At 37.8% G+C, this 13,138-nt stretch overlaps 1 protein-coding gene across 3 annotated transcripts in view; it reads right to left on the reverse strand.

Moving 5' to 3' along the window:
• Positions 1-328: 328 nt before the first annotated feature.
• The window catches only part of LOC131429885 (fez family zinc finger protein 1), a 136,646-nt gene continuing 123,836 nt past the window's right edge, over positions 329-13,138 (reverse strand). For all 3 annotated transcript variants that reach the window (XM_058594324.1, XM_058594325.1, XM_058594323.1), the window contains exon 8: positions 329-1,099. In XM_058594324.1, the coding sequence (XP_058450307.1) occupies positions 906-1,099 (194 nt within the window). In that variant the 3' untranslated portion in view covers positions 329-905. The remainder of the gene's footprint in view (positions 1,100-13,138) is intronic.

Here is a 13,138-nt window from a genome sequence, read left to right on the forward strand (position 1 = left end):
CTAGCCCGAAGGCTGGGTTCGGCACGAGAACAAGCGTGCACTTGTGGTCACACGACCCTTAGCAAAGGTGAAAGGATGGGAGGGCAGAAGAAACATTTTATTGGGTTTCCGTGTGAGCCTCTCTGGTCATTCATTTCCACCGAACAGGGAAGGCTGTGGGATGCGGATGCACCGAAAGTAAATAGCCGTAGTTCAGTAATTTGCAATCGTAAATCATACTTTGTTTACCGAATTTAATATTAAGTTCCGGGGGTTTGGTGAAATTATCACTCGAAGAAGCATGAGACAATGCATCGATCGGTCTATTTTGAATTTATGAGAATTGCACATTAATTTTTATTTTCCACTGTCGTCCGTTTCTCAGAGATTTGTTACAATTATCGTAGAATTTTGTGGTTGATCTTTACAAACATAGTCGAACTTGACCGGGGTTTGTGCAATGCACAGCTCAGGGAAGGATTATTGGTTCAATGCTGGTCTACATAGCGAGGATTTAGCTTCCAACTTTACAAACTCGGTCGTACTTTTTGGTATGAAATTGAGACAATTAAAACTACCTAACTACTAGCGAACAGTACGGTTAATGGAAATGTTTACAACTAAAAGGTAATTTAACAAAGAGAAAATATATCTCCAAACATTCTGCTAGCTGGCTTAGATTATATTTTGTACAAATTTACACATTCAACATTTATGCAGGATTCGGTCTACGATCTAACGGATTCTAGCCGATACTACGCTGTACACCGTCTTTTTTTTTGTTTTGATTCTCAGTCGATCACGATGAATTCACCCTCGGTGCTGACGGTCCCCGGTAGGAATGCGGTACCGCCGGTAGTATTACCGGAAGCAGCAGCAGCAACCAGCGTCGGCGAGCAGAGCGTGAATTCCGGTAGGGCCTTCGGTTAGTTGACCATCGGCCGGAGCTCGGTGTGCTGGGTTTCCTTGTGACGCCGAAGGTCCACCTTGCGCTGGAATGCTTTGTGGCATAGCTCGCACTGGAACGGTTTGTAGCCGGTGTGCTTCCGCGAGTGGGTTATCAGATTCGAGCTTTGACTGAACGCTTTTCCGCATACCTGGCATTTGTGGGGTTTTTCGCCTGGAAAGAGTTGAAGTTGAAAACAAATCATTAGTTCCAAGTGAAGGTATTGGTGGTATAATCTCAGAGTGCAGAGTAGAATACGAAATAGCTCAGAGAGAGAGAGAGTTGTTTAAAATGGATCGAAATTGAAGAAGAATACTTATATCTTGTTTAACCAAACACAGAGTTTATCTATACATATAAAATAATAGTGGAAAAAGTGTGTGTTGCCAATGTTCTCGGATATGCGTGGACCGATTTATAAATGATTTTTTTGTTCGAAAGGTGACGTTTATGCGGAGATTTTAAGCTATATTACATAAGTGAAATCATTCGGGAATGTGGAGAAAATCTTGCAAAATTTATTGTATGAACTTGGAAATTTTCCGCTTAATGCATGCTAGATCTTCGATGATTGTTTGGCGCATGTCGAGTTGTGTAATGCTTGACCACTGGAGAGCAAAATATGAATACTAGATTATTAATAAAATCGTTTGGCGCCAAACGAGCTGATTTGTGTTCAAATTTTATTGAGCCTACTTGATTCACGTGTTTCTTTATTTCGAACCACATGTTCAATTGGGTATGGAAGCCAAATGAACAGCATACAGGTTTCCATTTTTCGATATATAAATTGTGTTCAATTCAAATTAAAGAACGAAATAAAAATAGAAAGTGATTGACGAGAGCACGGTATTTTATGATTCGTTGTATTCTTAAAATTCCAGAAATGTGAATTTCTATCTTCACGATGGATGTAATTATTGCTGCCACAATGCGCTGAACTTTCATACAAAAACAGCAAGATTTGAAGTGTGCAATGGAACAATTCCGTTTGAATCCAAAAGATGTTTTATGTTTTTTTCGGCTTAAATTTTACATAAGCATTACCAATGCCCGAATAGTAAAACTAGCATCACCAGTTGATTCCATTGGTTCATGTGGGACCAAACGTCTTCAATTGTCCCAGACAGGATCCAAATTATATCAACCCGCTCGAGATGTGTTTGGGCATATTTTTCTCTATACATCGGTTTCTGCAGAGTACTTCAACATTTCAAATTATTTGCGTTTATGTGGCTATGTACAGAAAGTACAGGAGCAAGTGCAGAAAAAAAGTTCAAAGTTAAAAGGTTAATGGCAAATGTTGTCGAGGGAACGATTCCAATGATATGGAGAAACAAAAAATGTTTTTTATCGCAGAGCAGCTATTCTCAACCTGTGGTTCGCGATATAAAAAGGCTCCGTTTTATTGACAATAACCATGAAAATTGATTGAAAGAAGTATTGATTTATTCACATCTAATCTAATTTTATTGCGCTACGAAGTGTGCAGGGGTCCGCTAGTTATATAATAAAATTCTAAATCATGTTTCAACAACTTTCAATTTTCGAATTATTTCTCAAGTCAGTCGCTTTTGAAATCGATTGATACCTTGAGTCACTACAAAATAGTTACAGCAATGAATGCCAAATAAAAAATAATTGGATTAGAATGCTGACATTTGCTCAAGACCAGTAAAATCAATTGGTCTTTGATAATTATCCTTTAAAACACGAGGCTCTTAAGGTGTTTCCAGATAACTGCAGCATCTTAAAGACAGGTGGATCGCGCTCCTTTCGTTCTATAAAGTACCAACCTGAAATGCTAAGAAAGATCTTACAGATTGAAACGTACTCAAAAGATTCATGAAACAACAAAGATAATAGCTGTTTCATCATGGAAGATTCAATCGACGACACGACCTGCCACTCGGTTTTCGAAACTGTATCGCAAATTTAACTACCCCTCAGTAATTGGTAATGTCAAAACGAAATCACCTGAAAAACTATTGAAACTGGCAACACAAGTTGATAGATTATTTATTTTAAATAACAGTTACCATAACCTTGGTTACTGCATATTGAAGATTTGGGAAATGTAAACAAAAATAACTGCCCTGAGTGGAATTATCGAATAGTTTAATCAGATAGAGGTCTTCGATAAGGCTTGTTGGTGCTCGAGCATATTGAAAGTGACTTCCAGACAATTCAATATTCATCGATGTTTGTTAAATAGTTTAACGTAACCATACTTAGATATATAATGACTATCTTCTATGTAAATGAGTTTTTAAATGATGTTATGTTTTGCAATCATTTAATTCATCAGTTCGAATCTTTTTATCAGTCCGATTATCAGAATTTTGAATCGAAACCATATTTGTTCTTTTCTAATGACTTCCTAAAATAAAACCATTTCAATTCGCCACTTTTTCCAAATCGTTCAGTCCTCCTGAAAACTCCTCTACTTCTACTCTCAATGATTTGAGGTCTTCGCAAAGTGCGTGTATACTTTGATGAATTCACAAGACACTTGAAAAGCACGGGAATTGAATTTTTAAGGATATTAGATCTGATCGAAATTATAGGTTTTAAGTGCACATCGAAAGCCACCCATGAAAACAGGTCTCCTTCAAATAATTTAATTATTTGTGTCTCAAACAGAAAACAGACTGTAACTACGGTCTACCGTAAGGCTGCTGGAACTTATTGAAGTAGTCGAATGTAAAGAGTGTCGAATACAAGTTAACAATGAAGTCTCATTTTAATTTCGTGAAGACTGGTACTAACTTCCGGGTTGGTTGACAGTATGTTAAGCAAAAGTGATGTGTTTCGGAAACTCGACTGGTTATTTCTAAACGGAAAGACCATCATCATGGATGAGTTAGATGATTACACTGCAGATAGAGCTAATGAGTAGCTGGGGATGATATAGGGTAACGCCTTTCTGTCGCAACACTACTTCTAGTACCAGATTTGGTTATTATACTATTGTGGTCGGCCAAATTTAAAAAAGAACGTTGAAACAAAATTTAAATTTATATAAAAGTTTCACATCTTTCTCAAATAATTTGTTTATTTATTATAGCGCTCCTTGGTAATTAGTTCATAGCAACTTAAACAGTGTTGCTCAAGAAGATTATTTTCATGATTATCGAGGAGTCGCTATATTTATGGTAACTGGCCGTAAATCACTCACGAACACTTTTTGTTCAGATTTTTCTTCGGAGTGCCTGGTCGTGTCGTCGATTCAATGTTAGATGAAGTTAATCAAAACAAAATTTCACGGCCAGAAGAGTGACATTGCTGATAAACGCTTGGACTCCCTTGAAAAATTCATATACAACGAAGGTGACAAATGTTGAATAAAAAAAATACTTATCAGGCCAGCTGTTTGTTCCTGTGTTTATTTGCTACATCTAAAACTTTGACTACTGATGAAGGGTTTCAGAGATCAAAAATAGATCTATTGAACCTGTCGCGAACTAAATTTTAAAATCGATTTTGCGAAGTAAATTGTGATATTGCTTAGAGGATTTAAAGGATTTTTTGCTTAGAGCCAAAGCAAAGATACTGTATCCGATTTGATTGCAATTGCTTTGATTCAGTAATCCGCAAAATAAATTGATAAATTAAAGGTTTGAAACGTCACTAATGAATTGACTATTGATACAACAACCCTGTTAGAAAAAAATGGTCAACGAACCAATGATAAGGTTGCTAATCAACATCCCGGAGTTTATTAGACACTAGACCTTTGAATTGTTACAGTCCCACCGCTCCAGTACTCAGTTACTGCTGTGCCCAACTGATTTGATGAAGCAATGGCAAAACTCAAGAAGTGAAAATTAATCTTGGGTCTCTTTGACTCAACAATTTCGGTTTTATTTCCATCCAAGGCACACACACACATTCTTCGATGACGATCTCGCATTGCGTCAATTTCTCCTCACGACACCGGCCTACTTTGTCGTGCCTGCCGAATCCATGTAATCGTTATCCGCAAGAACATTCCAAACGTTTGATCCTCCTCAAATCTTGAAAAGCACATGACCACCCCATAAACGTACACATTTTACGAGTTTATAAAGTCGGGTGCCGCCGCCGTCGCCGTCGCCGTTGCCGGGTGCAGTTATTTCCAAAATCTCATCCATGCCGAAAGTGTGTAGCTTTTTTCAACCTTTCAGATTTCATTAATCTTCCGGAAAGTGGGTCGTAAAAAAGTAAGAAAGCATTCGAATTGTGGGTGGCGAGAGACTCACACACTACTCCGGTTCCTTGTTCTAGGTGGGGTTGACTTGGGAATGGTTTCAGGAATGTGTGTACTGATGGACCGGGACTGTTGGACTTCCAGTCCAATGGCACCAATGATCTCACGTCGGCAGTACAGCAGCGCTCGTGTCAAAGCGAAAACGACCGAAGCAAAGACAATTCCATTCACTGATTGTTCGGTGTGGTAAGCAATATTAAACCGGTCCTCAATATCGTTGGAAGCCATTTTGGTGGAACTTTACTGTCGTATAAACAAAAGGGATGGACGGATTGTACAGAAATCATTAGATTGACCCGTTTCTGAAATAGCTATTGGTACAGATTCCATCATGTGTTGGGTGATTGTTTATCGAATAGGCTGCTTCATTAGAACGATTTATCCTAGTCGATTTGAAAGACATTGTACGTAAATACTGTCGAAATCTGTTCTATTAAAAAAATTTGAAAGACTGACAGAAATTCATTGATGAAAATTTATGAATTAATATAGTTAGCAACACTATTACACTATTATGTCTAAGATACTGCTTAATGATGGATGTGATAGAGTTCTTTTCTTCCTTTTTTTATCCTTTTTTTAGATAAATATGAAAATTCAAAGAAAATAAAGCTTACGATGGATCTAGAAAATATGGTGCGGCAATAGATTTTAGAGAGGGATGTAGGATCTAATTGATTCAATTTCATGCATGAGAAGTGTTGCTGCTTCTTTCTCTTCTTCCCAAAATTAATGAGGCAGAATTTTAAAAGTAGTGATTTCTTTTTCAAAACACAAAATGCTTAAAAACGCCGCCATTGGTTGAATGGAAGTAATTGGGGACTTTAATGTATGATGATCTAGGCTAGACGTAAGGAAAGATTGTGCAACAAAAAAGTACTCTGCCGGAATGCATTTGTTTGTTGCATTATTCAGAGTGTTAGAAATTGAATACCGTGCGAGTTGAAATCGAAAAATGTAGATCGGTGATGTTGCGTATCAAAAAAGGTAGTAGTAAAATTCTGTCTCACGTGTCGGAATTTAACCCTTTCTAACTACTATTTTGTGTCCAATCAGGAACACATTTCACTTCAATCAACGAATTACAAATTTGTGGGGATTCTTTCTATCGTGATATTTTGATGTGGAACACATCTTTATTTTCTATATGGGGGTGCAAATTAGAAGCTCAAGGAAAAATACACGTAGAAATGTGGTCAGGTTTTAAACACTTACAGCTCGGTATATTTTGTAACAATTATTAATATTATTTCATTATTTGATTGGAATTATTCCTAAGATTCGATTTGAATGTATCCAGCCACGTATTTTCAATAATAAATGATTGAAATTTTGATTATTAGCGAGCAGTGTCTTATTTTGTCTGCTAAAAATCTCCGGCATATCAGATTTGCCTGCTGTAGACGACGGTTTTGAAGGGGTACGCGATATATCAAAGGGAAAGCATCGCTCTGATTGGTCAATCGATGCAAAAGCGAAGCTGTTGGAAGCACGCGAATCTATAAATAGAAGCAAAATTATAGCTAACGTTTCAGTCCTACGCGTAGCATGCTAGAGGTAGGTTGTTGCTAGACAGCAAGACAAAAAGTGCCATAAAACGCTTTGAAGCTTTAATTGGTATGCTCTGATCTTGTGTCATGCAAGCTCGGATGAAATTCCATGTTATGTCGTTTCGCCTGAGAAATTGACAACTACCCCAGGGTAAATATTGAGTGTGTAAGATAAATTTCTAATTTATATAAGATGAACTCGATTGATAATTAGGTTTTGCACGATGACGAACTTTTAAACTGTAAACAAGTACACGGCGACTGTCAAAAAAAGTTCATTCTGTTCATTTTGTGAGGTTATGGCATGTTCGTGCAAAACCTAACTACAAATAGTTCATCGCTTCAACCGAAATCGCAGAATGGTAGAGAAACTTAACGCTATAAAAATCACTTCTTGCATACCAAACTTGAACACAAGCTTCACGAAAAGAAGCTTTAATATAAATATCCGTATCGCAAGTATGTACAAAGATATAATTGCATACATTTGGGATATTGGTGTAATTTCGTCGGCTATGTATTCAACAATGTTCGGTGTTGGCTCCTAATCAAGATAAATCTAGGCAGACTCTTGTGCAACAGCGGATTCAAAAGTGTGATAATTGATTAAACTGTTTGATTGTAGATCATTAGAAATTTTGGTTGCCTTGTTCCACATCAATAGCTCGAACAACCTTATGGGGCTGATCCTTGTAGTTTTTTTCAACTTTTTCGCAAAAAAGTTGCGTTTTATGATGAACAATACTATCAATACCAAAAATATGTATCCAATTATTAACAACACAGTATAAATATTTTTGAGAAAACGCTGGAAAACTTGTAAACCTACATGTATCAGTATTTTTGTTTCGTATATTTAGGACCTTTTATAATTTTGTCATTAGGGTCCGTGTATCAGTATTTAAAAAAGCATTAAATATGTGTTATATCCACTGTAACGAGCTTGACGCTCGAATTAGTCAGTCTCCCAAGACATAAGTTTAAATGATTTTTTCAACGTGTGTAGCGATGACATTAATTTAAAAATTGAAAGAAGAAATTATAAGTTTCCAAAAAAACTGACAATTCATAGCAACTTACAGCATAATTTCGTTCGTTATGACTTAAAATCTTGAATAAGAACGAAATAGTTTGTTTGGGCATAAACTAATTTAACCTTTGCACATTACAAACAGTTTTGGGCCCAGTTTAGAGGAATTCTTCGGTTTTTACAATGTCGCCCTCAATGAGGGATTGAGATTTCAAACAGTCTTCACCCTGTTGTTCTGGTATCGAAAATTGGATCCGAACAAAGGTCGATAACCTTTCATTTGAGTGTGTAAACCTTTCGAAAATTGTGTGTGTAAACCTTTCGAAAATTAGTTCTAAACGTTTAATTTTCTCGGATACAACTTAACCGATTTCAACAAGCTTTGAAAGCTACTGTAGATCAAGTTCGAAGATCAAATGGTTGACACTTCTGGTTCCGGAGATATTATTGTAGAAGTGGCGTAACCGGTATACCGCAATTTTTTCTATGCGCTCACTTTTCTCGGAGATGGCTTAACCAATTTACGTTCGGCACGACAGTTAAGACGTTGCACTTCGGTGCAAATCAAAAAAGGGTTCTGTAAGTAGCAGAAACTTTATGTCTGCCTAGCGGTTTATGTTGAGCTGCTAGGTTACATAACAGTTGAACATAAACTTTTATGTACTGACGAGTCGAAGACGAAACATAAAGTATACAATTTCAACTAGTTTAGATATAATCGTTTAAGTAAGGAAGCCAACAAATGGTACTATTTTCTAACCGCACAATTTCATAAAATTTTATCTACACAGTTCGAAAAATTCTTGTGATTTTACATCTTATCAGATGCACGTAAATGGAGCGTCATATTTCACACAAATTTATATTCAAGAACATGTAAAATTGTGAGATTTGAAAATTACATTGCTTTAAAACGGAGGGAATAAAAATCAAAAGATCGACATCAACAACGGACTTGAACCGAAAAACATTAGATCACAAAGCACACCAGTTAGTCGACTGAGCCACAGAAGCACATATCTGCTTGGCTGGTAAATCGTGCATATAAATTCACACAGTCTCACTTGCTAGCCGAGTGCAAAATACACTTGGAGCCAGTAAATTTCTGTACGAATGGAATATTGCGTCATTTGAGAAGTTAAGTAGTTATGAATTGTATCGTTTATAGAATTATGTCACCTGTAAAATTAATAATTTCTTTCTGTGTAGTTTTGAGCCAAATTTCAAGTAATTTTCGCAATTTCCGAGTAATTTCTCCGTTTTTTGCATTATCGCTCTAAATGACCGGTTGAAATTTCATAACCACAGTATAAAACTGCTAATCTTATTAAAAACAATAGACGACTACACATTGTTTGGTAAACAACAACAACACACCGTTCTACTTTACCGATCGCGAGTAATCATTACCATGCTTTAATGTTACTAGCAATGAATCCCGATTCTCTTATGTGATTTTCGCTTGAGAAAACTGAAACTGACCCAGGTACTATTTCATCAAACAAACACTTTTAACGAAACTGTGTTGATTTCGCTCATAGCAATGGGGGATCTGAGCAAACCAGATATTAAAACCAGGTTCGCAACTGACTCAATTTTCAGTTCAACAAACTAGCTTCAAACAAACGGTTTGACAGCAGTTAGGATGGAAACTGGGTAAGGTTTGGCATCAAGCGAAAACGACATTAATATCTGGATGCACTGCTTATTTCTTAACAGCGCTCCTAGTGGTCGGTTCTGGTAGTGCTTCGACAGTAGATTGAAAATTCAAAGCTTGAAAAATTAAAAAAATCACTTCGCTTCATTAGGTTTTGAAATGTTGTGACGCGTGGAATCCGAAAAAAGGTAGAACGGAGTTAGCAGATTTCACTCCATCTAAAGGCTGTTTGAATCGTGATATGAATGATGCATATTGATCAAGTTGATTTTTCTCTTCTTCTTCTTCACTTCTGGATGGCTTCACCTCACTTGAGATGATGGCACAGCAACTAAAGCTATATTGCCAGGTAAGGTTTGTCTGTAGTCCAATGGGCTTTCTTTTACTGGACTGCAAGTGAAAACCTCGCTGCGTGACAACGTGGAGTTACCAGAAGTCCTAAGAACACTCAACATATCTACCCTTCTGTTTGGAAACAGTCGGAACAATGAAATGTCTAGCTGCCTAAAACTTTTATCTACAAACACAACGTGTATGCGATCACCTTTCCAAATCTACTAATAAACCTTTCAATTATTTACTTCCCTAATAAGTTGCTATTTCAAAACACATAAATCATCATAGATGTTTGCTGACCGGCGTAACCCGGCAGCAGTACAGTGTTTTAATCCTTCGAATTCCAACTGCAAACGGCAGCCCATTGCCGTCGAATACTTCAAGTCATCCGAATTCACAATCAACCAACGTTCGGAAACCCCAATTATCAGCGGCTTTTGTGAAACTTTGATTCCCCCTTTTCTTGTCGGCTCGTTGGCTGGATGTACATTTTCCAATATTTTGCCCAAAGGCTGATGACGACGACGACAACGACGATGGGATGGCACACAGGAAACCGGGGCCGGAAGAGTTTAGTCTAATGACAGTCGGGATTCATCACCTTCCCATCGTTTCGTGTCAAGCCGTCTCGATGGGGAAAGATATAAATTTCAAATTCAATTTCATTAATTGTGAGAAAATAAATTTAATAGGAGTGAATTGATAGTAATTAATTTCTCACGTCCTCGGTTGGGAAAATAGAGTATCGATGGCCCTCGTTTGTTTGGAGCTGAAAGAGGCTTAGACCTGCATAAGCCGTGGTATTCATTGAATGGTTCCATTGAGCGTCGGTCAGCTAGGGGAGTGGATAATGACTTATTGATGATAGTTTGCCGATAGGGTGAATACTGATTGTGACTGTTGAAGGACTTGTAATGAATGGATGACTTGCACTGTGCTGGAAACATTTCCATCGAAACCAATCATTTCACTTTCCGTGGCTCTAGCCGCCAGCGCTTGGAACATTGTTTTTTTTTTAAATTCTCGTTTTTACGACAGCCAGCAGAACCACATAATTCCAAACATTGCGAACCGCATTTTATCACATTTGAATGGCACTGTCACGATTGTAACGTTAATCTACCACAAGCCATACATTCGGCAGAAAAAAAATATTAAACCTCGGGCTAAAAGCAGAGCAGTAAAAATGTAACCTCCACCAGAATAAAGCAAAAATCAAAATAGAGATTTTCATGGAGCATGCCATTGTTATTCGTGTCCATAAAAGAGCGATTCTGTTTAACCGAAAGGAAAAATCTTTGCCCTACCGCAATGTCGGGCCCGTTTTATGGCGCCCTCGCATAAAAAGCAAAGTAAGGAAAATTCGTTCCACTGCTCCAGATGCCGAAGCTGCGGGAAAGTGGAAATCTGGCGCAATCCTAAAAACAAAGCAATTGTTTTGCATATATATATACATGCTGAAGCAGAGGCAGTCGCGAAAAGAGAAAGAGCCAGCAATAATCGAACGGGCGAGAAGCAGCGCGAAAATATGGAAATAAGAGAAAAAGGTTCAATGCGAGCAAAATCAAATTATTCCGATCTTTTTTCTCATTCAGTAAATTTTTCATTGGCTGGCTGTGATTTTGCGACGCCCACATACAACCGTCGTCGGTCACCATGGAGACGAGGCCGCGCGTGCTTCAAGCGGCAACTCTCGCGCGATTTTCCTTCGGTCCGATGCCCTCTCTGGTGCGCTCTCGCTTCCGTCGAAGCAAACTTGCCGCCTCTGTTGTGACCGGAAATTTTTGCCCCAATCTGCATCGATGCTGTCCGGATCGTGCGACATGTTCGATCCATTTCCGTGTGTTGTGTGGTAAACTTTTGAAGTTTTTTTTTGCATGAGTAGATTTGTTTCTCAAGGCAATTTACATAAGTTTTTCGTCGTCGAAGCATCCGTTTTACATAGAATGATCTACCTAATATAATTCCAATATAGTCACTTTGTTTTGTGCTCAGTAAATCATATTCCAACTAGTTTTCTTAAATATTGTAAAAATATTTCAGTATTTATTAGTTAGCCATCTAAAAACACTACTTTTACCAAACGAACAATTATATAAGTTACAAAAAAAAAACATTTATCTCTGTTGATGATCCTATGAACTACTGTTTTGATGTTGTTCTATAAAACTGTTCAAAAGTGGATTCATAGATATTACTAATGTCGTTGTCGCTTGATACCAAACCTAACCCAGTTTCCACCCTAACTGCTGTCAAACCGTTTGTTTCAAGTCAGTTTCGAACCCAGTTTAACGTTGTTGAACTGAAAATCGAGTCAGTCTCTAACCTAGTTGTTATATCAGGTTTGCTGAAACCCCCGTTGCTAAGTGCGAAATCAACACAGTTTCGTGAAAAGTGTTTGTTTGATGAAACTACCCTGGGTCAGTTTCAGTTTCAATCTCAAGCGAAAACGACATAAGAAAATGTGTCAACAAAATATGCAATACGAAAATAGATTAGATTCTTGGAGTTTTCAACTCACACCAATTGAATTTGTTAACGTCGTAGTTTCATTTGGTGTTTGAAATTCGTTTAGTCCGAGTTTAAGTTTAAGTCAAATTATTTACTTATTGAAGATGACTGTGAACAATTTTTTTTATTTTTCACTGCTATATGGAACTATTGTTTTTAAATAAACTATTGGTATTAGTACTTTCAAATCCAGCGGGCGTATAACCCTCTCATTTTTGGAACTAACTGATAAGAAACTAACAGTAACTTTTGGAACATGGTTTGTTATTAGGTGTACACCTAACTTTGCTTCCGCCGTTTTTTTTTCCAAAATTTAATGCTTTTTTGCGAAAAAGTACTTACAGATGTATTATTCAAAGTATTGTCCATCGCTAGCGACAACTTTCTCCCATCTTTCCGGAAATTTTCGGATCCCGGCTCGAAAAAAGGAGTCCTTTTCTGACGCTATCCATGAAACAATCCATTTTTCCAACTCTTCGAAGGATTGAAAATGTTGATCTGCCAGGCCGTGTGCCATCGAACGGAATAGGTGGAAGTCAGAAGGGGCGACATCTGGGGAATACGGCGGGTGGGTCAAGATTTCCCATTTCAGCGTTTCCAGGTACTTTTTGACCACTTTTGCGACGTGAGGCCGAGCATTGTCGTGTTGGAGATGACTTTGCCATGTCGCTCTTGATACTGTGGCCGCTTTTCTTTTAGCGCGCGACTAAGGCGCATCAGTTGCGTTCGGTAGCGATCTCCTGTGATGGTTTCACCCGGTTTTAGGAGCTCGTAGTAAATTGTTATTCATCTTTGAAGGTTTTTTCTCTTCCACCATCATGTTTGTCTTCGACATCGAAATCACCATTTTTAAAACGTTGAAACCACTCCCGACACGTTC

This window comes from Malaya genurostris, chromosome 2 (genome assembly GCF_030247185.1).
Source record: "Malaya genurostris strain Urasoe2022 chromosome 2, Malgen_1.1, whole genome shotgun sequence".
NCBI lineage: Eukaryota > Metazoa > Arthropoda > Insecta > Diptera > Culicidae > Malaya > Malaya genurostris.